This window comes from Rhinatrema bivittatum, unplaced genomic scaffold (genome assembly GCF_901001135.1).
Source record: "Rhinatrema bivittatum unplaced genomic scaffold, aRhiBiv1.1, whole genome shotgun sequence".
Taxonomy (NCBI): domain Eukaryota; kingdom Metazoa; phylum Chordata; class Amphibia; order Gymnophiona; family Rhinatrematidae; genus Rhinatrema; species Rhinatrema bivittatum.
Genome location: NW_021821046.1, coordinates 89,772 through 115,061, shown reverse-complemented (window position 1 = coordinate 115,061; position 25,290 = coordinate 89,772). Strand labels below are relative to the sequence as shown.

The window sequence follows — 25,290 nt, the reverse complement described above, 5'->3', positions numbered from 1 at the left end:
CACGTGAGCTCTCGGTGTTCCCAGCCCCTGAACATGAATATAATGTGAGCACAGCCCCTATGAACATGGGATATCACGTGAGCTGTCAGTATTCTCAGCCCCTGAACATGAACATAATGTGACCACGGGCCCTATGAACACGGGATATCACGTGAGCTCTCAGTGTTCCCAGCCCCTGAACATGAACATAACAGGACCACAGCCCCTATGAACATGGGATATCACGTGAGCTCTCGGTGTTCCCAGCCCCTGAACATGAATATAATGTGACCACAGCCCCTATGAACACGGGATATCACGTGAGCTCTCGGTGTTCCCAGCCCCTGAACATGAATATAATGTGACCACAGCCCCTATGAACACGGGATATCACGTGAGCTCTCGGTGTTCCCAGCCCCTGTGAACATGAACATAGCATGACCACAGCCCCTATGAACATGGGATATCACGTGAGCTCTCAGTATTCTCAGCCCCTGAACATATGACCATAGCCCCTATGAACATGGGATATCACGTGAACTCAGTATTCTCAGCCCCCTGAACATGAACACAACATGACCACAGCCCCTATGAACATGGGATAACACGTGAGCTTTCTGTATTCTCAGCCCCTATGAACATAAACATAACATGACCACATGCCCTATGAACACGGGATATCACGTGAGCTCTCGGTGTTCCCAGCCCCTGTGAACATGAACATAGCATGACCACAGCCCCTATGCACATGGGAATATCAACGTGAGCTCTCAGTATTCTCAGCCCCTGAACATATGACCATAGCCCTATGAACATGGGATATCACGTTGAACTCATATTCTCACCCCCTGAACATGAACACAACATGACCACAGCCCCTATGAACATGGGATAACACGTGAGCTTTCTGTATTCTCAGCCCCTATGAACATAAACATAACATGACCACATGCCCTATGAACACGGGATAATCACGTGAGCTCTCGGTGTTCTCAGCCCCGATGAACATAAACATAACATGATCACAGGCCCTATGAACATGGGATATCACGTGAGCTCTCGGTGTTGACGGCCCTGGTGAACATGAACATAACATGATCACAGGCCCTATGAACACGGGATATCACGTGAGCTCTCGTTGTTCTCGCCTGGTGAACATGAAACATAACATGATCACAGGCCCTATGAACACGGGATATCACGTGAGCTCTCTGTGTTCTCAGGCCCTGGTGAACATGAACATAACATGATCACAGCCCCTATGAACACGGGATATCACGTGAGCTCTCGGTGTTCTCGGCCCTGGTCAGTCTGGACTTGCTTTGGAAATCACTTTTTCTCATCAGGAAGGCAGGCTATATGTTCTTCTAAATGAATGTCCCATGAGGTCAGAGCCCCCGGCGCTGCTGAGCCTGGGAGCTGAGTAATTCTCTTTCTGAATGCAGGGCGGCTCTCATGAATTCCAGGACAGCACGAGTCCTGTCTGCTTACAGTTTAATCCTTAAAGCAAAGAATTAAAGGAGCTTTCTTAAATCTTACCTTACATAATCTCCTTTTGCTTCCTGCAACAAAGACAAGAAAAATGATATTGGTCAGTTAAATTATAAATGCAGATTTTTTTCATTTATAGAACTGTCTCTCTTACTAAGCAAACCCAAGTGCAATTTTAAGAACAAGAGAGGCTTGACCGAGCTCCCCAGGGAAAGCTCAACGCCCCCAGAAAGAAGTATGCGAGCCTGAGAGCTCAGCAGTGCGAGCCGTTTTGCTGGAAGAAAAGTCAAAAGAAGCCAATCCTGTTTTTCCTGCGGAGAATTTTGTAACGTGCAGAGGCTTCCGTGCGGTGCGGGCGGGGAGCTCTGCCTTCAGGCTGGGATCCAGGGTCTGTGGGACACCGTGCGCTCCAGCGTCCGGCGGTTTCCAGCTGCACGCCTTCTGCAAGTGAACCCGGCCGCTTGATTTTAAGATTCACAGAGAATCAGAAGAAGGTGGAGGACGCACTCTGCACTGCTCGGCAGGGTCCCCTCCCCTCTACCCCACGCCTTCTGCACCCCTGTGGCACTCTGCCTACGGACGTGCTGTGCTTCCTGTTATTGTCCAGAGCGGTGGAACTCGCTTCCGGGTCCCTACCAAGTAATCCTGCTCGCCGCCGCACGCATGTTCATCAGGGATATCCTGAAAACCTGGCCCGCTTGTGACCCTCAAGGACCGGACGTGGATACCACCGATCTGTGCCTGGGGGGGTGGGGACGGCAGCTGAAACAGCCCCGCGGTCACTTCTGCCGTACCCGGAGCCGGCCGACACACAGAAAGATGAGGCAGGGCTGGGCGCCATGGATGGGCCAAAACCGGCGCCTGTCTGGGATGTCGCGTCACTGCCACCGGCGGTGTCGGCGCGGCAGCAGAGGCCATCCACGTCGCTGGGGGGGAAGGGGAAGCTCCCCACACCCGTGGCGCGCTATGGGGGATGGGACAGCGCCTGTCTGCAGGGCTCCAGCATTCAAGGAATCTTTCCCAAATCTGAGTTCAGCTCCCTTTGGAGAAACAAGAGGGCAACACATACCCTTTAAGCAAAACCTTTTCGTCAGACTAAACGCCAGCCTCACCTGCGGCATCAGCCCTCGTGTCTACATATCCGCAGCAGCCGCACCTTCAAGACGGGTTAATGAAGGAAACCGCTAGACTCAGGGCTGAGCTAGTGAGGGGGGGGGGGGGGGGGGTCCAACGATAATTCCCAACCCGGTATCACCGGCACAGGGAGAAGTCAAGCACAGGGTCACAGACACCTGCGGGCACCAGAGCAGAGGACTAAAGGTCCTCAAAAGAGAGGGGCAGATGCACCCGACAGAGGACGAGGGGGCTCCACAGGGGCGGGAGGAGGAATTCGGAGGTTAGCAAGGAGAATGGATGTCACTGGGGGCACCAGGTACCACCTGATCTGTGAGGAGGACTTGGCCCGGGAGCTAGGGGATGAGCCTTGCTGACCTTCTCCAGAGCAGGGGGATGTCCTCGGCACAGAAAGTCAGCGCAGTGGAGGTGGTGCACAAGGAGCTACTACACAGATGTGACGGTTTGCATCCACCCGGCCCTCGCCAGCGTTTCAGATCCTGCTTGGACCAGCATTCAAGCTAAGCAAGGGGGGGGGGGTACAAGTAGAAATCCTAAATCACCTGTGCGGTATTATCCGGGAGAGAGCAATCAGATGTAAGGGGGGTTAGGCAGCGGAAGAGGAGTTCACGGAAAACCAGAGAGCAGGCGGCAAGGCATCGCCTTGCAGAGTCCTGGGTGCAAATGCTCAGCGTCTTCTTTACAGAAATGACCGACTGGAAGGCCATCGTGGCAGAGGAGGACGCGGGGTAGTGGAACTCAGGAACGGGACGTGGCCGAGAATAACCTCTTCCGACCACCAGAGAAAGCAGGCAGGGAGAGCAGCGGGAAGACGAATTCCTGTGGGGGTGCCCTGACGATACATTTGGGAGTAACCTAGAGATCCAAGCACCGGGAGGTTTTATATCAAACGAGTTACAGACCTGCAGCCCAGGGAAAGGAGAGAGACTCTGACGTGACGGACGATGTCTGAAGGACAGGGCTCGAGGGGGGAGTTCAGCTCTAGCAGCTGCCTCCTGAGCTAGGAGGGAAGAGGCTCGGGACCACTCGGTGACGAGCTCACCCGTACACGTGAGAACTGCAAGAGAGCCCTGTGAGCTCAGGGGCGGGGCAAGATCCTCAGGGCTCAGTAATTAGGCTGGGGACTGAACAAGACTAGGCCAAGGTACAATAAGTTCCTTCCCCAAGGAGCTTCCAACCACCTAAGCAGGTAACCGAGGCACTGGGGGAAACGGGATCTGAATGAGGTTTCCCGTGCATTCTTGTAACCACCAGGCCACGCCTTTCCTTCACTTCGGAGGGGGCGGATAGGGAGCAGCAGTGCTCAGGAATCCAGAATCTGACGGGCCCAGGGGAACCGCGGGGACAGACGCACGGCAATTAATCGCTGGCGAGAGGCTTTCTAAGGGGAGGCGGCAGACGTGGTGACAGCAGAGGGATTTAGGCTTTGGAAAACACAAAACATTAAAAGCTCCCTAAAATAAAAGCAATCAGGACGTGGCTCGTGGGAGCCTCTCACACCCAGGGAACAGGCTCGCGTTTGGCTTACGGCCTCGTGGAGACGCCCAGACTGCTCCCTTCTGGCCCCTGTTCTATTCTGCTTTGCAACGGGATCCGCTAACCTTCCTGCACACGTCTGTGCACACGGGATCAAGACCCAAACGGTGCGGATCCGTGTGACGGACGAGCCGGCCAGAGCTCAGCAGACCACGTGGGGCAAGCGAGGACATTTAGAGCCAAGCCGGCTCTGTACGAGCCAGAACCGGGGCGGGGTGAAGCAGGGTTAAGGCTAACCCCAGTTCCACCCAGAACCAGCCTCTTGATGTCCCTGACCTGACCTGCTCTTCTCCCCGCAGGCTCGTTCGCTTTCAGCTTCACTTTCTTAGCTCCCTTACGGCAGGAATCCACGCTCTCTGTCTGACCAGATGCATCTGTCTGGCATGTCCTGGCTCCTGAGAAGCGGAAGGCAGTGCTGAACCGTGAAAGCCATCAGGACCGTCTGCTTGCCCAGGACACGATTAAAGCCTGTGGTCCGGGCGAGGGTTTACCCGAACGTTGGACGCTGTTCAAATTCAGCAGCGCCGAGGCTTGGGCAGATGTTTTGAGTTTGTGTGAGGGTAGCCGAGCCGCCAGGATTGCTCTGGAGTCTCCGGCGCACGGCTGCCAGCAGCCACGGGGAAAATCACAACTACTTCACAAGTGTGCAAGGCGGCAGGCGTGAGCAAGGAACGAGAACGTCTGTGAGATAAATATTTATAACTGTTTTCCTCTCTTATATTTTCCTTTACTTTTGAAGAACCGAGTGAAGTTGCCTAGCACGTGCACCCCCTGTCACACGATGACGAGCCAGATTCACAGCATCACAAGTGCTTTTTCTCTGCAATGTCTCTCTCATGCACGCGCACACACTGCTGTTTCATCTCCTACTGGGGCACACTGCTCCCCCATAATAAACGGGGTGCAACCCAACCAGCCCTCAACGCCTCCAGGAATAGCTCTAACCAGAGCTGGCACTGCTCAAGAGAGAGAGATGCACCAGAGCCTCACCGTGGCAGATTAAGCACACGGGAAGGAAACGCTGAGCGTTCAGGCTGAATATTCTATATATTTATTTAAAAGTTACCGCAAACAATAAGACATTTACATGCCCGTCCAGGCGGTTTACAAATATAAATACATCAAGTTAAAACAAACAAACACAGTATAGGTTTAAACAAAGCAAAAGTCTATCAGTTATAGCGTAATTATTGAAATCATATTGTATTGTACTCATCATTAAATAAATATGTTTTTAGCGTTTTTCTTAAATTCTTCACGGTTTGATATAAGTCGGAGGCTTTCAGGGAGAGATTGGACCGGCTACTGAAAAAGTTCTTTTATGGATTAAAGCTAAGCTGACTGTTTCGACTGGTGGTATTTCTAGTAGACATTTATTCTCCTAAAATCTGTACGCAAAGCCTCCGGTCTCGTATCCCATTGCAGGAGCCTCCAAGTAAAATAGAGAAAAAAAAAAAAAAAGATGAAAGGGGTGACCCCGTTTGCCACTTACCTGCAAGATGTACGCAGCTAACTCAAACACGACTTCACTGTCAACCTCGATCAATTCCTTTAGTGGAGACAAAAGGTGGAACCGGTTTGTGCATTTCAACAATGAGAACCTGCAAAGCTTCACCCCCTCCCTGGATGCCTCTGCGAAGGGCGGGGCCGTTCCTCTGCCAGGGGATTTACACACAAGCAAGGGACCTTTCTAACCAGGGGGAATAAGGCCCAAAACTCATTCTTGTAGAACCAGCAAGGAACACCTGAATGTCGCTCAACTTGTTTGCCCATTCGTGAGGACAGAATCTGATTGCCTTTGGTTATGCTCACAAGCATTTTGTTTGCAGACTGGGGAATACACCGAGTGCAAATGCCCTTCAGACCAGGTTGGGCTTCTGCAACTGCGGAGAGTAAAAGAACTTCATACACCGAAATACTAACCATGCCCACCGCATTACAGAGGACAGATGAGTATAGGGGTGTGCATCCATTTTTAACGAATGGAAAAAAAAAAATGCAACGAATGAGGCCATGTTCAGTTTGTTCTGAATGAAACGAATCTGCTGAAAATACACCAAACATTTGGGCTAGTTATGTAAACGTTGCATTAAAAAAAAAAAAAACAACGAGCCTCCGACGGCCCAGCTCTGTGGCCGAGCCATGGGCTGGGTCTGGAGCCGAGGTCTAGCCCCTTCTTATACAAATGCCTGCTCCAGCGTTGACATGGGGAGGAGGGACGCCTACGTGGCTGGTGTCATTCTGTTGTCAGCTGCACCAGAGAAAGGGGCCAAAGTGACGTCACTTCAGCGCCATCCCCAGGCGGACGCGGCTGGGCACCAGTCCTGCTCATCTCAAGGATGTGAGAGGGGGCTGGAGTAGGAACGCCCTGGCACTTGTCCAGGGCTAGACCTCGACCCAGGCCTGTCTCAGGGCAGGATTTGGCCCAGGAAGTCCAGCCAGGGCTGCTGGAGGCCTTTTTTTAATCTGTTTGGGCTTTCTTTGCGTGTTTGGGGCTGCACAGCCTTAACGAGTGTCTTGTGAGCGTTATTAACCAACAGCATGCAGAATGCATCCTCGACAGAAGCCCAGACCCAGAAGAGATCAGCTCGCTACGTCCCGAGAGCTGGAACAGCTGGGACATGAGGACGTGCCCAAGGAATGCCCATGAATTGGGAGGAAGGCCAGAACCTACAAACCCACAAGCCCAGGCTCTGCCTCTTCCCCGAATTACATTTTGTCAGCAGAGATAACCAGAAGAACGGTGCATTGGTAGATTCATGACCAATTCAATTATTTCAGTCCATGCAGTGCCTTTCAGTTACAGAGGACCTCAGTGGGCCTTACGGTTTCACACTTCAAAGAGATGCATAGAGCCTGCTGTGGTGAAGGCGGCTGCTGGATTGCTGGACGGCAGCCCAAATGGGCCATCTTTATATACCTTCTTGCCTCTTCCTCGCTCATTAGCCAATGACACCACAGCTTGTCCGTAAGTGACCATTTGAGGATTACACCTCGTCTTTCTAATTGCTGACAGTAATTAATAATCCCTCAGTCCATGACCTGCGGGAAAGACCATAATTCACCAGTCAGAAGTCTGACATTCAAAGAGGGGACCCAGGTGATCTTGAAAGCTGATAAGAAACTATGAGTTACTGGGTCAGAGCAAAGGTAGATGCAGCCAGAGAGTGGCAAGCAGTGGGTGCTTAGAGGAAGCACATAGATAGCAGGGAATGTGTACAGATGTCCACCCTCCATTTCATGGTTCTGATTTCTAGCACTCGTGGGTTCGGTGTGCACTGAGCATGAGGTGCTGTGGAGCGGAAGAGGCACACATCAAGGTTTGAGCACCAGCGGCCTCACACGTGGAACATCTCCTGCTGTGCAGAGCTGGCACTAACCAGATGAGCAGTCGTTCTGGTGACATTTCTAGAGAGGTCAGAGATCCGTGGGACAGAATCGATTATGCCCCATTTACTGTACCTTGTGTAACGTAACCTCAAGTATAAAAGCAGCTTGCCCTTCCAGAATGGGGGTGAGGGGGTTTTAGAGTGTGGGTATCTCTGTATCGATGGCAGTGACCAAAGCAAACGGCCAGCGTAGGCTGTGAGGGGGCTGAGCAGGCTACACGGATGATCCAGGGCAGAAAAAAGGACTTAAACATCTCTCTCGTCTGTGGGTCATTTTACTGCCTCCCGACTGCACACAAATCTATGCAAATCAGTCTAATTCTGATTTACAAGTTCCCCAGCCTTTCGCTTCCTCGTTCCATCACAGCACTGCCTCAACTTCCTGCTTTCTCCAAAAACCTGCAGACAGTTCCAAGACGGGAGGCAGCCAGGGCTGCAGCTCATTCTGGATCCTGCTGAAAGCCGTAAGCAAACAGGCAGTGAATGCTGAGGAAAGGAAGGAGCAATGGGCTCCCCAGAGAGTACGCAGCCAGTGCCTCGCCAGCCTCACAAGAGCCTCTGCAGTAATCACATCACAAGAGGAAAGAACTGCCAAAAAGGTGTCCCAAGGTGACGGCTGTACCATGGGGTCACCGAGGAACGGGTTTCCACACGCCGCAGCAGCCTGCATTCCTGACTGACCTGTCCTCATCTTTCTGGAGGGGCCACGCCAGCAGACCTGGAGCCTCGACAGCTGGGCCTTGCGCTTTAGTGACAGAGTAACAGGAAATGTCCCCATCACAGACAGGGCAGGGAAATGCTCTCAAGCAGCAGGCGTGATTTGTAATCCCCGAGTTATTTCCTGAAAACAAATTTCTATCCAGAGGCAGAGACGAGAAAGCACGAAGTTTCTCAGGCCTATGCTATTCCCTAGAGGAGCTCTGCCGAGGAGATCCCTCCTCCCCCTCAAACCTAAGCAACCAGTGTGTGAGTGCAAATCCCAGTTTTTCCTCAGCTGGGCCCATCCTCGCCCTTCCCTTCTGGCAGGGGCTTAACAATCACTGCTCTGTTCTTTCAGCTCCCAGGATTAATTAGCAATCCCCGCGGGGAGGCTGGCTCTGCTTTCCTTTGTGCTGCAGGGATCTGCCTCTCTGAAGTCACCCTCCCCAGCTCTCCAGGCCTCTTCCAAACCTTCAGAATCCTAAACACATTGGTTATCATTCACATTTAGACTGCTGAACATTACAAATATTTGCAAACTGTTTCTTCATGTAACTCAACATGCACACATCTCAGACACTGAAAACCACACCATGCACACATAAACCACAAAAGGGAGACTGAAAACGGCACAATTCAGACATACATCACAAAAGAGAGACTTAAAACTGCCACACAACAGAGGTGAGACAGAAAACTGTACCGTGCATATACCTATACCACAGAGGATAGATGGAAAATCACACCGTGCACACACATATACCACAAAAGTGAGACAGAAAACCCTACTGTGCACACATCTACACCACAGAGGGGAGACGTAAAACCATACCATGCACACATCTATATCACAGAAGATAGATGTAAAACCATACCATGCACACACATATACCACAGAGGTGAGACGTAAAACCATACCATGCACACATCTATATCACAGAGGGGAGATGTAAAACCATACCATGCACACATCTATATCACAGAAGATAGATGTAAAACCATACCATGCACACACATATACCACAGAGGGGAGACGTAAAACCATATCATGCACACATCTATATCACAGAAGATAGATGTAAAACCATACCATGCACACACATATACCACAAAAGTGAGACAGAAAACCCTACTGTGCACACATCTACACCACAGAAGGGAGACATAAAACCATACCATGCACACACATATACCACAGAGGGGAGACGTAAAACCATACCATGCACACACACATATACCACAGAAGGGAGACATAAAACCATACCATGCACACACATATACCACAGAGGGGAGACGTAAAACCATACCATGCACACACACATATACCACAGAGGGGAGACGTAAAACCATACCATGCACATACATATACCAGAGAAGGGAGACGTAAAACCATGCTATGCACACACACATATACCACAGAGGGGAGACGTAAAACCATACCATGCACACACACATATACCACAGAGGGGAGACGTAAAACCATACCATTCACACACACATATACCACAGAGGGGAGACGTAAAACCATACCATGCACACACACATATACCACAGAGGAGAGAAGTAAAACCATACCATGCACACACACATATACCACAGAGGGGAGACGTAAAACCATACCATGCACACACATATACCACAGAGGGGAGACGTAAAACCATACCATGCACACACACATATACCACAGAGGAGAGAAGTAAAACCATACCATGCACACACACATATACCACAGAGGAGAGACGTAAAACCATACCATTCACACACACATATACCACAGAGGGGAGACGTAAAACCATACCATGCACACACACATATACCACAGAGGGGAGACGTAAAACCATACCATGCACACACACATATACCACAGAGGAGAGAAGTAAAACCATACCATGCACACACACATATACCACAGAGGAGAGAAGTAAAACCATACCATGCACACACATATACCACAGAGGGGAGACGTAAAACCATACCATGCACACATCTATATCACAGAGGGGAGATGTAAAACCATACCATGCACACATCTATATCACAGAAGATAGATGTAAAACCATACCATGCACACACATATACCACAGAGGGGAGACGTAAAACCATACCATGCACACATCTATATCACAGAAGATAGATGTAAAACCATACCATGCACACACATATACCACAAAAGTGAGACAGAAAACCCTACTGTGCACACATCTACACCACAGAAGGGAGACATAAAACCATACCATGCACACACATATACCACAGAGGGGAGACGTAAAACCATACCATGCACACACACATATACCACAGAGGGGAGACGTAAAACCATACCATTCACACACACATATACCACAGAGGGGAGACGTAAAACCATACCATGCACACACACATATACCACAGAGGAGAGAAGTAAAACCATACCATGCATACACACATATACCACAGAGGGGAGACGTAAAACCATACCATGCACACACATATACCACAGAGGGGAGACGTAAAACCATACCATGCACACACATATACCACAGAAGGAAGACGTAAAACCATACCATGCACACACACATATACCACAGAGGGGAGACGTAAAACCATACCATGCACACACACACATATACCACAGAGGGGAGACGTAAAACCATACCATGCACACACACATATACCACAGAGGGGAGACGTAAAACCATACCATGCACACATCTATATCACAGAAGATAGATGTAAAACCATACCATGCACACACACATATACCACAGAGGGGAGACGTAAAACCATACCATGCACACATCTATATCACAGAAGATAGATGTAAAAACCATACCATGCACACACATATACCACATAGGTGAGACGTAAAACCATACCATGCACACACACATATACCACAGAGGGGAGACGTAAAACCATACCATGCACACATCTATATCACAGAAGATAGATGTAAAACCATACCATGCATACACACATATACCACAGAGGGGAGACGTAAAACCATACCATGCACACACATATACCACAGAAGGAAGACGTAAAACCATACCATGCACACACATATACCACAGAGGGGAGACAGAAAACCATACCATGCACACACACATATACCACAGAGGGGAGACGTAAAACCATACCATGCACACACATATACCACAGAAGGAAGACGTAAAACCATACCATGCACACACATATACCACAGAGGGGAGACAGAAACCATACCATGCACACACACATATACCACAGAGGGGAGACAGAAACGACAGTGATGAAGCACCACTAGATGATGCCATGCATTAATGTGCAGAGGTTGCCAACAAGAGGATGCCCCACGTGGCTCCTGCTGGTGAACACTGGCACCTTTCAGTATAGTAAGAACTAATTCCAGAGGGGAGGGAGAGGAGGCGGGCTGCTTTGAATCAGGGGTTAGGAGGGGGTATCTGGGCCTTCATCAGGGTGGGGGATGGACAGGCCAGGCGCACAATCAGATGTGCAAACCATGCAATTGCATGAGGTTTCCCTCTCAGGGGAGTCGGCAGCAGAAAAAAAGAAAGGAAGAGGTACAGCACGGCTGCCGGTGGAGCCCACACCACTGGCAGCTGAAGAAAGGAGCGTGCAAGGCCCCAGCCAGAGTGAGAGAGAATGTGAGCATGTGTGAGTGAGGGAGTGTGAGTTTGTGAGTGAGAAAGTGAGTACATATGTGTGTGAGAGAGTGTGAGTGAACATGTATATAAGAGAATGAACATAGGTGTGTTAGAAAGTGTGTGTATCTGAGAGAGAAGAAGTAAGTTTTTCCACTTCCCTGCCACAAACACACACACATCCACTAATCCATGGCAGGTCCAAGGTGACTGAAAATCAAAAGTTCCCAGCTATGGAGAGCAGGGGATTTTTTAAAAATGCTTATTAGTGTTAATTATTGGGTATTATTTGATGTCTCTTCTGTTTTGACATTTTATTGGTGCTTGGGAAATCTGTAAACATTTTTATATGAGTCTTTAATTATTAGATGATGTTCTATTCATTAGCTGTTTTAAAATAGTTATTGGTTTTATTAGTATGGTTTTACTATTCTGACTGATGTTTTATATTTCTTGATTTTTATTGTTTGATGTTTTATGTAGAATAGTAATGTTGAAGCCGCCTACAGAGTCTGGCTTGTTGCGATTTCCAGTTCAGTTTTTGTCTGCAGGTTTCTATTTATGCTTTACGGTCTCTGTATTTGGTCAGAGAAAGGTCATTAGCAGAGTACCACAGAGATCGGTACCGGTACCAGTGCTGTTTAACATATTCACAAACGATCTGGAAAAGGAAAAATGAATGAGGCGATCAAATCGCAGATGACACGAAATTATTCAAAGTTGTTAAAACGGCAGCAGATTGCACAGAACTGAGACCAGGAGAGTGGCAACTGGATGGCAAATGAGATTTAATATGGAAAAGTGCAACGTGATGCCCAGAGGGAGAAATAATCCCAACTACAGGCACATGACGCTGGGCTCTGTAATGGGAGTCACCGCTCTGGAAATGGATCGTGAAGCCCCTGTGGGACGATAGCTTGAAATCCCTGGCTCAGTGTGAAAAATTTTCGGAATTATTTGTAAAGGAAGAGGGAAGAAAGCTGAGGGTCTCACAATGCCTTGGTGTAGATACATGGGGAGCACCGGGTCTCAAAAAAAAGGCAGCGTGCACATGGAAAAGGTACAGAGAAGGGCGAGAAAAGTGATAAAGGGGATGGAAATGCTTGCGAGTGACAGGCGAGGGCTCTTCAGCTCGGGACAGAGACAGCAGACAGAAGCTCATAACATCATGAGGGGGGGTGGAACGGGCAAATAAAGAGGGGTTATTTACCCTCACACATAATACTGAAACAAGGGGACGCTCCGTGAAACTCACAGCCAGCAGATTCAGAACAAATCACAGAAACCTCTCTCCCTCAGCGTGGAATCTGCTGCCAGAGGATGCGGTCAAGGCGAGGAGCAAGGTCTGAACAAGATACTGCAGGAAAGCTCTGTCACACATTGACCAGGAAAGCCACCTTTCCTCCATTCTGCTTCTAAATTACCTGAATGTACCCGTTTACCTCCGCTGTTTGGACTTTCTTTCATCTCAAGCTGTAGATTCCAGAGAAACAGCCTTCACCACAATCTCCAATGACTACAGCCAAAGGCCTCTCCTCAGTCCTCATCCTCCTCGACCTGTCGATCACCACCCACTCCTTCTGTCCTCTTCTTACCTGGGATCCTTCTCTGCTGCCATCCCCCTTATCATCGGATGTGCCTGCGGGCTGTGTCCTGCGCCCTCTTCTCTTCTCCCTAATTCCCTTGTGCTCTGACTTCCTCTCAAGGCTTTCAGTACCATCTTTCCGCTGATAATTCCCTGATTTACCCCTCTACACCAGAAATCCCATCAGGAATCAGTCCCAAATCTCAGCCTGCCGGTCTGACACTGCCGTCCGGGATCTCCCGCCGCCACCTTAAACTCAACACGGCCAAGACAGAGCTCCTCATCACTCCCCACAAGCCCAGCTCCCCGCTTCCTCCTTTCTCTATGTCTGCGGATAACACGGTCAGGCCCCCCCAAGTCCGCTCAGCCTCAACTCTTCTCCCTCTCTCTACACATATCCAAACATTGCTAAAATGCCTCATTTCTCTCTCTATAACATCACCGAAATCCTGAACGCACTCCCATCGCCCTTATCCACTCTCTCGTGTCCTCCTGCTCCTCCCAGCTCTCCCGACATGGACGTCACAAGGCTGCACACGTTTATCACTGACCAAGTCCCTCCCGACCACGCAGCAGAGTAAAACACGGCACCTTTTCCTTGATGAAACATCGTTAAGCCGCAGTCAAATGCTGTGCACGATAAACCTTTGCACACTCAAGTGTTTGACCTTTCCCCGTGACATGCGGCTGTGATTGGATGGTTCGGTCGTCCACCCTTCTTCACGCTGGGGTCAGAAAACTTAACCGAGAGACGTCACAAGGTAAAGTAGTTTTAAGGTCCTGTTATACGGGGCTGAGACAAAATATGCATCACTTCAAAAAAAGGGGAAAATAATAGTTTTAAAGTAAAAAAAAAAAACAAGGAGAGCCAGGAATAAAGTCCAATACAGGAGAGGCAATGCCAAGAAGCCAGGCTTGAACCCCCCCCGGCCACCACCAGCACTCCCGGCCTAGAGAACGGCAGAGGGCCATCCTCTCCCCCGGGAAGGGCCGTTCTCTCCCTCGAGACTCGCCTTCGCTCTGAGGGATGACCCAGGCCCTGCGGTCCTCGGGGAGACCGGGAGCAGGGCCAGAAATCTGAAGCAAACGTCTGCTCCACGCAAAGGCTTTTCTTATCCTCTCTCCAAGGACGCCCTGAGCTCTGCTTCTTCTGCTTTTTTTATCCTCTAAGGATGCCCTGAGCTCTGCTTTTGCTGCTTTCGCGTCCTGCGGCTCTGCAGCCTCGGAAGGGCTCGTCGTTTTACGCTGAAATTAATTGCATTAATCCAGCTGAAAGCGCGGCTCCGTTGGCCGCCCGTGCCGCGGTCGGCGTGCAGAGGGATGCACAGAAGAAGCGGCCACCATGAGCGGAGGAGGAGGAGGTGCAGCGGGTAACACGACCCGGCCCTCAAGGGCCACCGGCTGCCCGCCTGACTGCAGGGAGTGACCTGGCACGCTATGGGCAGACCTGCAGCCTCCTCGGGGCACACCGAGAGTTAAAGGCCCCGCAGCAGGAGGAGGACATCAGCGTTGGCCGGGGATATGAACCTCAGCTGCGCATCCAGACACTGCCTCGGCAGCCGGTCCCTCCTGCGGGTCCAGCAGTGCCTGTCGCCGTGCTCCTGCGACCTGCCTGGCTCTGTCCAGCCCCGGTGCTCCCTAGATTGCCACGGCTATAGCCTCCTCAGGTTTGACCAGTGCTTCAGACCTGGACTACCCTCTTGCCTGCCACCGACCGGTGCTTCGGATCTGGACCCTCAGCCTGTACCCGGTGATGACCTGATTGCTCTCTGCCCCTGACCTCGGCTTGGCCCTCAGGCTCTCCCTCCTCTTCTCTGCCCTGTGGGCCTAAGTCCCGCCGGGCCCCTGGAAGCCAAGGGCTCAACCTGCGGGAAACGGGGCTGGGTTAAGTGAACCTCCAACCCAAGGGGCTTTCACTAAGTCTGGCCATGAGGCTAACGGGATCTGTCATCAGGCTGCGCCATCCGGCCCAGGGGCCTACACTTCCAATTCAGATCAGAGGCTGCCCTCTAGTGGCAGACACCCGCCAGGACGTCACATTTCCCCTGTGAGCTTCCTGCCACCAGCACAGGGTTAATCCACTGCCGGGACACCTTCAGGCTGCTCAGAGGGGTCTCCCTGGACCTCTTCCTGCTGGCTGCAGCCTTACTTCCACCATCACCACTCACCCTCGCTCTCTCTGCGCTCCTTTCACACCCGGGGCGGGATTAGCACTTCCAGAAAGCTTTCCTGACTTTTTAAAGCAAACGTCCATGCTAGGGCGGTTACCAGAGGTCTCATTAATCTGTAACTTTGCTGTTTCTTCTGTCAGTCACGCAGAGGACTTGGCTGCTTCCATCTGTGCAGCTGCAAGGAAAGCTGCGCCTCGAGTCCCTGCGTGCGCTGGGGATATCAGCAGGCGGCCTCAGCTCCTCCCTGCTCGCCTGCAGCCACTGGGGGATCTCAGTGTAAGGTCCCTGCAGACACAGCCGGCACCCGTTCTTCCCAGCTCACAGACCCCTTCCTCCACCCGTGTACAGTAACCCTCCACCTGACAGGACTCGGGGCGCGGTCCCTGCTGCGCCCCATCAGTCTCTCCCGAGGATCCTGGGGCTCAATCCCTGCTGCGCCCCATCAGTCTCTCCCGAGGATCCTGGGGCTCAATCCCTGCTGCGCCCCATCAGCCTCTCCCGAGGATCCTGGGGTTCAATCCCTGCTGCGCCCCATCAGCCTCTCCCGAGGATCCCGGGGTTCAATCCCTGCTGCGCCCCATCAGCCTCTCCCGAGGATCCCGGGGTTCAATCCCTGCTGCGCCCCATCAGCCTCTCCTGAGGATCCCGGGGTTCAATCCCTGCTGCGCCCCATCAGTCTCTCCTGAGGATCCCGGGGTTCAATCCCTGCTGCGCCCCATCAGCCTCTCCTGAGGATCCCGGGGTTCAATCCCTGCTGCTCCCCATCAGCCTCTCCTGAGGATCCTGGGGTTCAATCCCTGCTGCTCCCCATCAGCCTCTCCTGAGGATCCTGGGGTTCAATCCCTGCTGCGCCCCATCAGCCTCTCCAGAGGATCCGTGGGTTCAATCCCTGCTGCTCCCCATCAGCCTCTCCTGAGGATCCTGGGGTTCAATCCCTGATGCGCCCCATCAGTCTCTCCTGAGGATCCTGGGGCTCAATCCCTGCTGCGCCCCATCAGCCTCTCCTGAGGATCCTGGGGTTCAATCCCTGCTGCGCCCCATCAGTCTCTCCTGAGGATCCTAGGGCTCAATCCCTGCTGCGCCCCATCAGTCTCTCCAGAGGATCCTGGGGTTCAATCCCTGCTGCTCCCCATCAGCCTCTCCTGAGGATCCTGGGGTTCAATCCCTGCTGCGCCCCATCAGTCTCTCCCGAGGATCCTGGGGTTCAATCCCTGCTGCGCCCCATCAGTCTCTCCTGAGGATCCTGGGGTTCAATCCCTGCTGCGCCCCATCAGTCTCTCCTGAGGATCCTGGGGCTCAATCCCTGCTGCGCCCCATCAGCCTCTCCAGAGGATCCGTGGGTTCAATCCCTGCTGCTCCCCATCAGCCTCTCCTGAGGATCCTGGGGTTCAATCCCTGATGCGCCCCATCAGTCTCTCCTGAGGATCCTGGGGCTCAATCCCTGCTGCGCCCCATCAGCCTCTCCTGAGGATCCTGGGGTTCAATCCCTGCTGCGCCCCATCAGTCTCTCCTGAGGATCCTAGGGCTCAATCCCTGCTGCGCCCCATCAGTCTCTCCTGAGGATCCTGGGGTTCAATCCCTGCTGCTCCCCATCAGCCTCTCCTGAGGATCCTGGGGTTCAATCCCTGCTGCTCCCCATCAGCCTCTCCTGAGGATCCTGGGATTCAATCCCTGCTGCGCTTCATCAGCCTCTCCTGAGGATCCCGGGGTTCAATCCCTGCTGCGCCCCATCAGCCTCTCCTGAGGATCCCGGGGTTCAATCCCTGCTGCGCCCCATCAGCCTCTCCTGAGGATCCCGGGGTTCAATCCCTGCTGCGCCCCATCAGCCTCTCCCGAGGATCCCGGGGTTCAATCCCTGCTGCGCCCCATCAGCCTCTCCCGAGGATCCCGGGATTCAATCCCTGCTGCGCCCCATCAGCCTCTCCCGAGGATCCCGGGGTTCAATCCCTGCTGCGCCCCATCAGCCTCTCCCGAGGATCCCGGGGTTCAATCCCTGCTGCGCCCCATCAGCCTCTCCCGAGGATCCTGGGGTTCAATCCCTGCTGCGCCCCATCAGCCTCTCCCGAGGATCCTGGGGTTCAATCCCTGCTGCGCTTCATCAGCCTCTCCCGAGGATCCTGGGGCTCAATCCCTGCTGCGCCTCATCAGCCTCTCCCGAGGATCCTGGGGTTCAATCCCTGCTGCGCCTCATCAGCCTCTCCCGAGGATCCTGGGGTTCAATCCCTGCTGCTCCCCATCAGCCTCTCCCGAGGATCCTGGGGTTCAATCCCTGCTGCGCCCCATCAGCCTCTCCCGAGGATCCTGGGGTTCAATCCCTGCTGCGCCCCATCAGCCTCTCCTGAGGATCCTGGGGTTCAATCCCTGCTGCGCCCCATCAGCCTCTCCTGGAGGATCCTGGGGTTCAATCCCTGCTGCGCCCCATCAGCCTCTCCTGAGGATCCTGGGGTTCAATCCCTGCTGCGCCCCATCAGCCTCTCCTGAGGATCCCGGGGCTCAATCCCTGCTGCGCCTCATCAGTCTCTCCTGAGGATCCTGGGGTTCAATCCCTGCTGCTCCCCATCAGCCTCTCCCGAGGATCCTGGGGCTCAATCCCTGCTGCGCCTCATCAGCCTCTCCCGAGGATCCCGGGGTTCAATCCCTGCTGCTCCCCATCAGCCTCTCCTGAGGATCCTGGGGCTCAATCCCTGCTGCGCCCCATCAGCCTCTCCTGAGGATCCTGGGGTTCAATCCCTGCTGCGCCCCATCAGCCTCTCCTGAGGATCCCGGGGTTCAATCCCTGCTGCGCCTCATCAGCCTCTCCTGAGGATCCCGGGGTTCAATCCCTGCTGCGCCCCATCAGCCTCTCCTGAGGATCCCGGGGTTCAATCCCTGCTGCGCCCCATCAGCCTCTCCTGAGGATCCCGGGGCTCAATCCCTGCTGCGCCCCATCAGCCTCTCCTGAGGATCCTGGGGTTCAATCCCTGCTGCGCCTCATCAGCCTCTCCCGAGGATCCTGGGGCTCAATCCCTGCTGCGCCCCATCAGCCTCTCCCGAGGATCCTGGGGTTCAATCCCTGCTGCGCCCCATCAGCCTCTCCCGAGGATCCCGGGGTTCAATCCCTGCTGCGCCCCATCAGCCTCTCCCGAGGATCCTGGGGTTCAATCCCTGCTGCGCCCCATCAGCCTCTCCCGAGGATCCTGGGGTTCAATCCCTGCTGCGCCCCATCAGCCTCTCCTGGAGGATCCTGGGATTCGGTCTCTGCTGCGCCCCATCAGCCTCTCCTGAGGATCCTGGGGTTCAATCCCTGCTGCACCCCATCAGCCTCTCCTGAGGATCCTGGGGTTCAATCCCTGCTGCGCCCCATCAGCCTCTCCCGAGGATCCTGGGGTTCAATCCCTGCTGCGCCCCATCAGCCTCTCCCGAGGATCCGGGGGTTCAATCCCTGCTGCGCCCCATCAGCCTCTCCCGAGGATCCTGGGGCTCAATCCCTGCTGCGCCCCATCAGCCTCTCCCGAGGATCCTGGGGTTCAATCCCTGCTGCGCCCCATCAGCCTCTCCCGAGGATCCTGGGGTTCAATCCCTGCTGCGCCCCATCAGTCTCTCCCGAGGATCCGGGGGTTCAATCCCTGCTGCTCCCCATCAGCCTCTCCCGAGGATCCTGGGGTTCAATCCCTGCTGCGCCCCATCAGCCTCTCCCGAGGATCCTGGGGTTCAATCCCTGCTGCGCCCCATCAGCCTCTCCCGAGGATCCGGGGGTTCAATCCCTGCTGCGCCCCATCAGCCTCTCCCGAGGATCCGGGGGTTCAATCCCTGCTGCGCCCCATCAGCCTCTCCCGAGGATCCTGGGGCTCAATCCCTGCTGCGCCCCATCAGCCTCTCCCGAGGATCCTGGGGCTCAATCCCTGCTGCGCCCCATCAGCCTCTCCCGAGGATCCTGGGGTTCAATCCCTGCTGCGCCCCATCAGCCTCTCCCGAGGATCCCGGGGTTCAATCCCTGCTGCTCCCCATCAGCCTCTCCCGAGGATCCCGGGGTTCAATCCCTGCTGCGCCCCATCAGCCTCTCCCGAGGATCCCGGGGCTCAATCCCTGCTGCTCCCCATCAGCCTCTCCCGAGGATCCTGGGGCTCAATCCCTGCTGCGCCCCATCAGCCTCTCCCGAGGATCCCGGGGTTCAATCCCTGCTGCGCCCCATCAGCCTCTCCCGAGGATCCCGGGGTTCAATCCCTGCTGCGCCCCATCAGCCTCTCCTGAGGATCCCGGGATTCAATCCCTGCTGCTCCCCATCAGCCTCTCCCGAGGATCCTGGGGCTCAATCCCTGCTGCGCCCCATCAGCCTCTCCTGAGGATCCTGGGGTTCAATCCCTGCTGCGCCCCATCAGCCTCTCCTGAGGTTCAATCCCTGCTGCTCCCCATCAGCCTCTCCCGAGGATCCTGGGGTTCAATCCCTGCTGCGCCCCATCAGCCTCTCCCGAGGATCCCGGGGCTCAATCCCTGCTGCGCCCCATCAGCCTCTCCCGAGGATCCCGGGGTTCAATCCCTGCTGCGCCCCATCAGCCTCTCCCGAGGATCCCGGGGTTCAATCCCTGCTGCGCCCCATCAGCCTCTCCCGAGGATCCCGGGGTTCAATCCCTGCTGCGCCCCATCAGCCTCTCCCGAGGATCCCGGGGTTCAATCCCTGCTGCGCCCCATCAGCCTCTCCCGAGGATCCTGGGGTTCAATCCCTGCTGCGCCCCATCAGCCTCTCCTGGAGGATCCTGGGATTCGGTCTCTGCTGCGCCCCATCAGCCTCTCCTGGAGGATCCTGGGATTCGGTCTCTGCTGCGCCCCATCAGCCTCTCCCGAGGATCCCGGGGTTCAATCCCTGCTGCTCCCCATCAGCCTCTCCTGGAGGATCCTGGGGTTCAATCCCTGCTGCGCCCCATCAGCCTCTCCTGGAGGATCCTGGGGTTCAATCCCTGCTGCGCCCCATCAGCCTCTCCTGGAGGATCCTGGGGTTCAATCCCTGCTGCTCCCCATCAGCCTCTCCTGGAGGATCCTGGGATTCGGTCTCTGCTGTATCCCCATCAGTCTCTCCTGAGGATCCTGTATGCTATACGGCCCTTGGTGCAGTTTTTATTGCATAATTTAAATGTAAAAACAGAAACAAATCTGAGAATAAAATAGAAAGACAACCTTGGAGTGTGAGCAAACAGGAAGAAACTGGGGGAGACACAAATGATCGTGGATGGAGAGATCTTTTTATTTTGTTCCTGTATATTTTATTCTTGAATATTGTAGCTTATTGGAATGGGAAAGCAGCTTTTGTCATAGTCGTGCCTCTGTTTATGCACATCTCCTTCAGCTGTCCGTGCTGTACTCATGTGTCACATGTATTAGTGTCATGCCTTGATGGGGTTCTGTTTATCCACATCTCCTTCAGCTGTCCGTGCTGTACTCATGTGTCACATGTATTAGTGTCATGCCTTGATGGGGTTCTGTTTATGCACGTCTCCTTCAGCTGTCCGTGCTGTACTCATGTGTCACATGTATTAGTGTCATGCCTTGATGGGGTTCTGTTTATGCACGTCTCCTTCAGCTGTCCGTGCTGTACTCATGTGTCACATGTATTAGTGTCATGCCTTGATGGGGTTCTGTTTATGCACGTCTCCTTCAGCTGTCCGTGCTGTACTCATGTGTCACATGTATTAGTGTCATGCCTTGATGGGGTTCTGTTTATGCACGTCTCCTTCAGCTGTCCGTGCTGTACTCATGTGTCACATGTATTAGTGTCATGCCTTGATGGGGTTCTGTTTATGCACGTCTCCTTCAGCTGTCCGTGCTGTACTCATGTGTCACATGTATTAGTGTCATGCCTTGATGGGGTTCTGTTTATGCACGTCTCCTTCAGCTGTCCGTGCTGTACTCATGTGTCACATGTATTAGTGTCATGCCTTGATGGGGTTCTGTTTATGCACATCTCCTTCAGCTGTCCGTGCTGTACTCATGTGTCACATGTATTAGTGTCATGCCTTGATGGGGTTCTGTTTATGCACATTCTCCTTCAGCTGTCTGTGCTGTACTCATTTGTCACATACAGGCCGATACAGTTAGGACGCGTAAGAAAGAGCGCGGCAGTGCCGGGCGCACCCTCGTTTGCCGCACGCACAGTCCCGATCACGTTCCGCTCGATACAGCATTCAAATCAGACGCAAATGCATGCGGCATCCGAAGCGCGTCCCTGAAGTGGTAGGCGTGCGTAACCCAGCCCTATACAGTGTCCCGGGTGCGCTGGCACCCGTCATTTCATATGTCATTCCAGCAGGTAAGGTCTTCTCTACAGACCCCGCTGCCTTGAGCGCCAGACTGGGCGACCGAGCCGCGACCTCGGACGTGCGACTCGGGCAGCGGGAAGGCCCTTACAGGAAACCCTATTATTTACCATCTATAGTTAAAGTATTTATGCTGCTCACCCTCTCGTTCTTTGCAGGGAGTCCCAGTTGTTGCTGCTCAAGGCAGCGGGAGGTCGCGGCGTCCGTTCATGGCGTGAAAACGCCAGAGTCTAATCCTGCGTGCCCTGCTTTCCACCTTCAGAACAAACAGGACGACGACGACGACGACGCAGGGACGGGATTGACTGAGGCCGGGCTCATGGCAGCGGGAGGTGGCGGCTCTCGTCTCGCTGGTTCAAGGAGACGTCTCGTCTCTCCCTCTCCCAGGAATCTGTCCATGAAGGGACGCCGCGACCTCCCGCTGCCTTGAGCAGCAACGACTGGGACTCCCTGTGGCCCTGCAAAGAACGAGAGGGTGAGTAGCACAAATACTTTAACTACAGACAGTAAAGAATAGGGTCTCCTGTATGGGCCTGGCCAGGCCCTTAGGACAGGGTTTAAGTATTTTCACATGAACGGACGCCGCCACCTCCCTGCTGAACTGCTCCGCCAGGCTCGGGGAGGAGACGGGAAAGGCTTTCGGGGTCTCCAGCTCCACCTCTCCTCGCGGGGGGGGGGGGGGGGGGTTGTCGCCTGCAGAGAAGGTTGAAGGAGGGATCCGGAGGGGGCGAAGATACAGCTCAAGGCAGCGGGAAGCTGACTGAACACCACACTAACACCAGGGGCAGGGTGGGCGGTAAATTTGCAGGTTAAAGACGCGGCAAAACTGCAGGTTAAAAAGGCGCTAATCGGGCCGCACATTACTGCATGGGAGGGAACGGCTAATCCGATCGTTTACATCTCATATACACGTGCCGCGGGCGGAAAGGGATACGCGTCAATTTCAGGAAGCGGTAAGGACGCGTAAAACCGGACACTGAATCGCGGCTTCGCCTTACGCGTCCAAAGCGGGTTAGAACCGGGGTAACTGCGGCCGCGCTTTACTGTGTCGGCCTGATAATCAGGGACAGATTTTAAATCTTACGCGCGCGGGGTACATTTGTGCGCGCTGCCCGGCGTGTTATAAAATCCGGGGTCGGCGGGTGCACACGCCAAGCCCGAGGGGAGCCCCGATGGCTTTCCCCGTTCCCTCCAATCGAAGCGGCCTTGGAGGGAACTTTTCTTTCGGTCCCCCCCACCTTCCCCCTCTCTAACTCACCCCCCAGCCCTACCTAAATCTATCCCCCCTACCTTATTTTATTTTTTACGCCTGCCTCTTGCAGGTGTATCTTGCGCACGATCCTCCAGCACGGCCGCTGTGCCAGAGGACTCTGGACCGCCCCCGGATCGGCGCCACGTCCATGACCCCGGCCCGCCCCTTTTTCAAAGCCCCGGGACATTCGCGCGTCGCCAAACCTATGCTAAATTGGCTCGGCGCGAGCAGGAGTTACACGCGTAACCCTTTGAAAATCTACCGCTTAATGTAACACCTGTATGGGGCTCTGATAAAGATCTGCTCTTCTCTCCTTCAGCTGTCCGTGCTGTATTCATGTTTTACTTGCATTAGTGTCAGGCCTTCATAGATTCTATTTATCCACATCTCCTTCAGGTGTCCGTGCTGTATTCAAGTGTTACATGTATTAGTGTCATGCCTTGATGGGGTTCTGTTTATCCACATTTCCTTCAGCTGTCCGTGCTGTATTCATGTTTTACATGCATTAGTGTCAGGCCTTCATAGATTCTATTTATCCACAACTCCTTCAGCTGCTTCATGCTGTATTCAAGTGTTACATGTATTAGTGTCATGCCTTGATGGGGTTCTGTTTATCCACATTTCCTTCAGCTGTCCGTGCTGTATTCATGTTTTACATGCATTAGTGTCATGCCTTCATAGATTCTATTTATACACATCTCCTTCAGCTGTCCGTGCTATATTCATGTTTTACACGCATTAGTATCCACTTATAATATGACAGAAGGTGGACTAAGATTTTTATAGAGAGATGTATTGGTCACCGAACACTCAAATAACCATACCAACACTTATCCACATATGCACATCGTTTCAAGACGCCGCTCCCAGAAAACTTATATGGCTTTATATCATTTTATTTTATTTATTTATTTATTTAGGGCTTTTTTATACCGACATTCATGATACCAATCATATCATATCGGTTTACAAGAAACAATGGTGCAAAAACATTAACATCAACATGAACAATAGGCGAAGAGAGAACAAGTGAACAAAAGTTACAATAAAACAGGGGCACATGAACTGGGAGGAGGAAGAGCCAGAGACATGGCTAACACAGAAATAAATAATATCTAGTCAAATAAATATTCAGGATTATAATAAAACATATCATGACCGTCATACTAGGCCTCATCGTTTAAGCTCGCGCTATTTGGACTCAGCCTTATTTATAATCATAGGTCATTTTAGTTGTACAGTCCCAATGAACTTGATTTTTTGAGCAAATTTTTTTATGCAATTAAAATTCAGCTGTAATATTTAACTGTTAATACTTCAAGCTCTAATATTCATATCCATTTCACGTTCACGAGCTCCAGTGACCTTAGCATAATACTATTTAAGTGGGTTCCGGTAGGGTTCCGGAAATCAACAATTTGAAGGGCAGAGAAAACGCTGGGTTGCCATTTTCGTAAAATTTCTGCTGAAATCATGTGAGTACGTTGGAAAATGCGGCTGTGCAGAGAACAACTGTTGTCCATTATGAATGTATTATTGTGTGATTATGTGGGATTACCATTGTGATAATGTTTTTTTTAGACGCAGAATGATTCACCCTTGAAAAAGGACTGGCACAATGCATCAGCCCCGTGTCGGGTTACCAGTTTCTTGTCAAACAATGCAAGACCATCACGGATAGAGCAGCTTGAAACATTAAAAGCTTAAGTACTACATTTGATTTTACTTCTGCACAAAATACCTGCTCAGTATTACCAGCTTTTCGTTAAAGTAACGTGAAATGGATAGGAATATTAGAGCTTGAAGTATTAACAGTTAAATATTACAGCTGAATTTTAATTGCACTACTACCACGGAGTAGATGAGTATCTGTGTCCTCTCTTTCAGAGTGTGTGACATTAGTTTTTAGTATAATGAAAAATTTTCGAACAAAAAATGGACTATTGTTGATTTAAATTAAAGCAAGGTGACCCTATACAAAAATAGTGTCTGTTAGACTATACAGACTCTGTAAGTAAGGGGCCTACATATATATTGGGGCTTTTGCATATAGTGTTGAATGATAAAATACATACTGGTGATACCTTTCGTTTTGAATATTGTTTACATATATTAGTGTCATGCCTTGATGGGGTTCTGTTTAT

The 25,290-nt window shown here is 52.5% G+C and overlaps 1 protein-coding gene across 1 annotated transcript in view; it reads right to left on the bottom strand.

Annotated features, from left to right (window-relative positions):
- Positions 1–1,518: 1,518 nt before the first annotated feature.
- LOC115082393 (FERM domain-containing protein 4A-like) overlaps positions 1,519–25,290 on the bottom strand; it is a gene marked incomplete at its 3' end in the record, with an annotated part of 104,574 nt that continues 80,802 nt past the window's right edge. The window contains exons 6-7 of the mRNA XM_029586612.1: positions 5,633–5,689; positions 1,519–1,541 (exon numbers count right to left, since the gene is read on the bottom strand). Of these exons, the coding sequence (XP_029442472.1) occupies positions 1,519–1,541; positions 5,633–5,689 (80 nt within the window). The remainder of the gene's footprint in view (positions 1,542–5,632; positions 5,690–25,290) is intronic.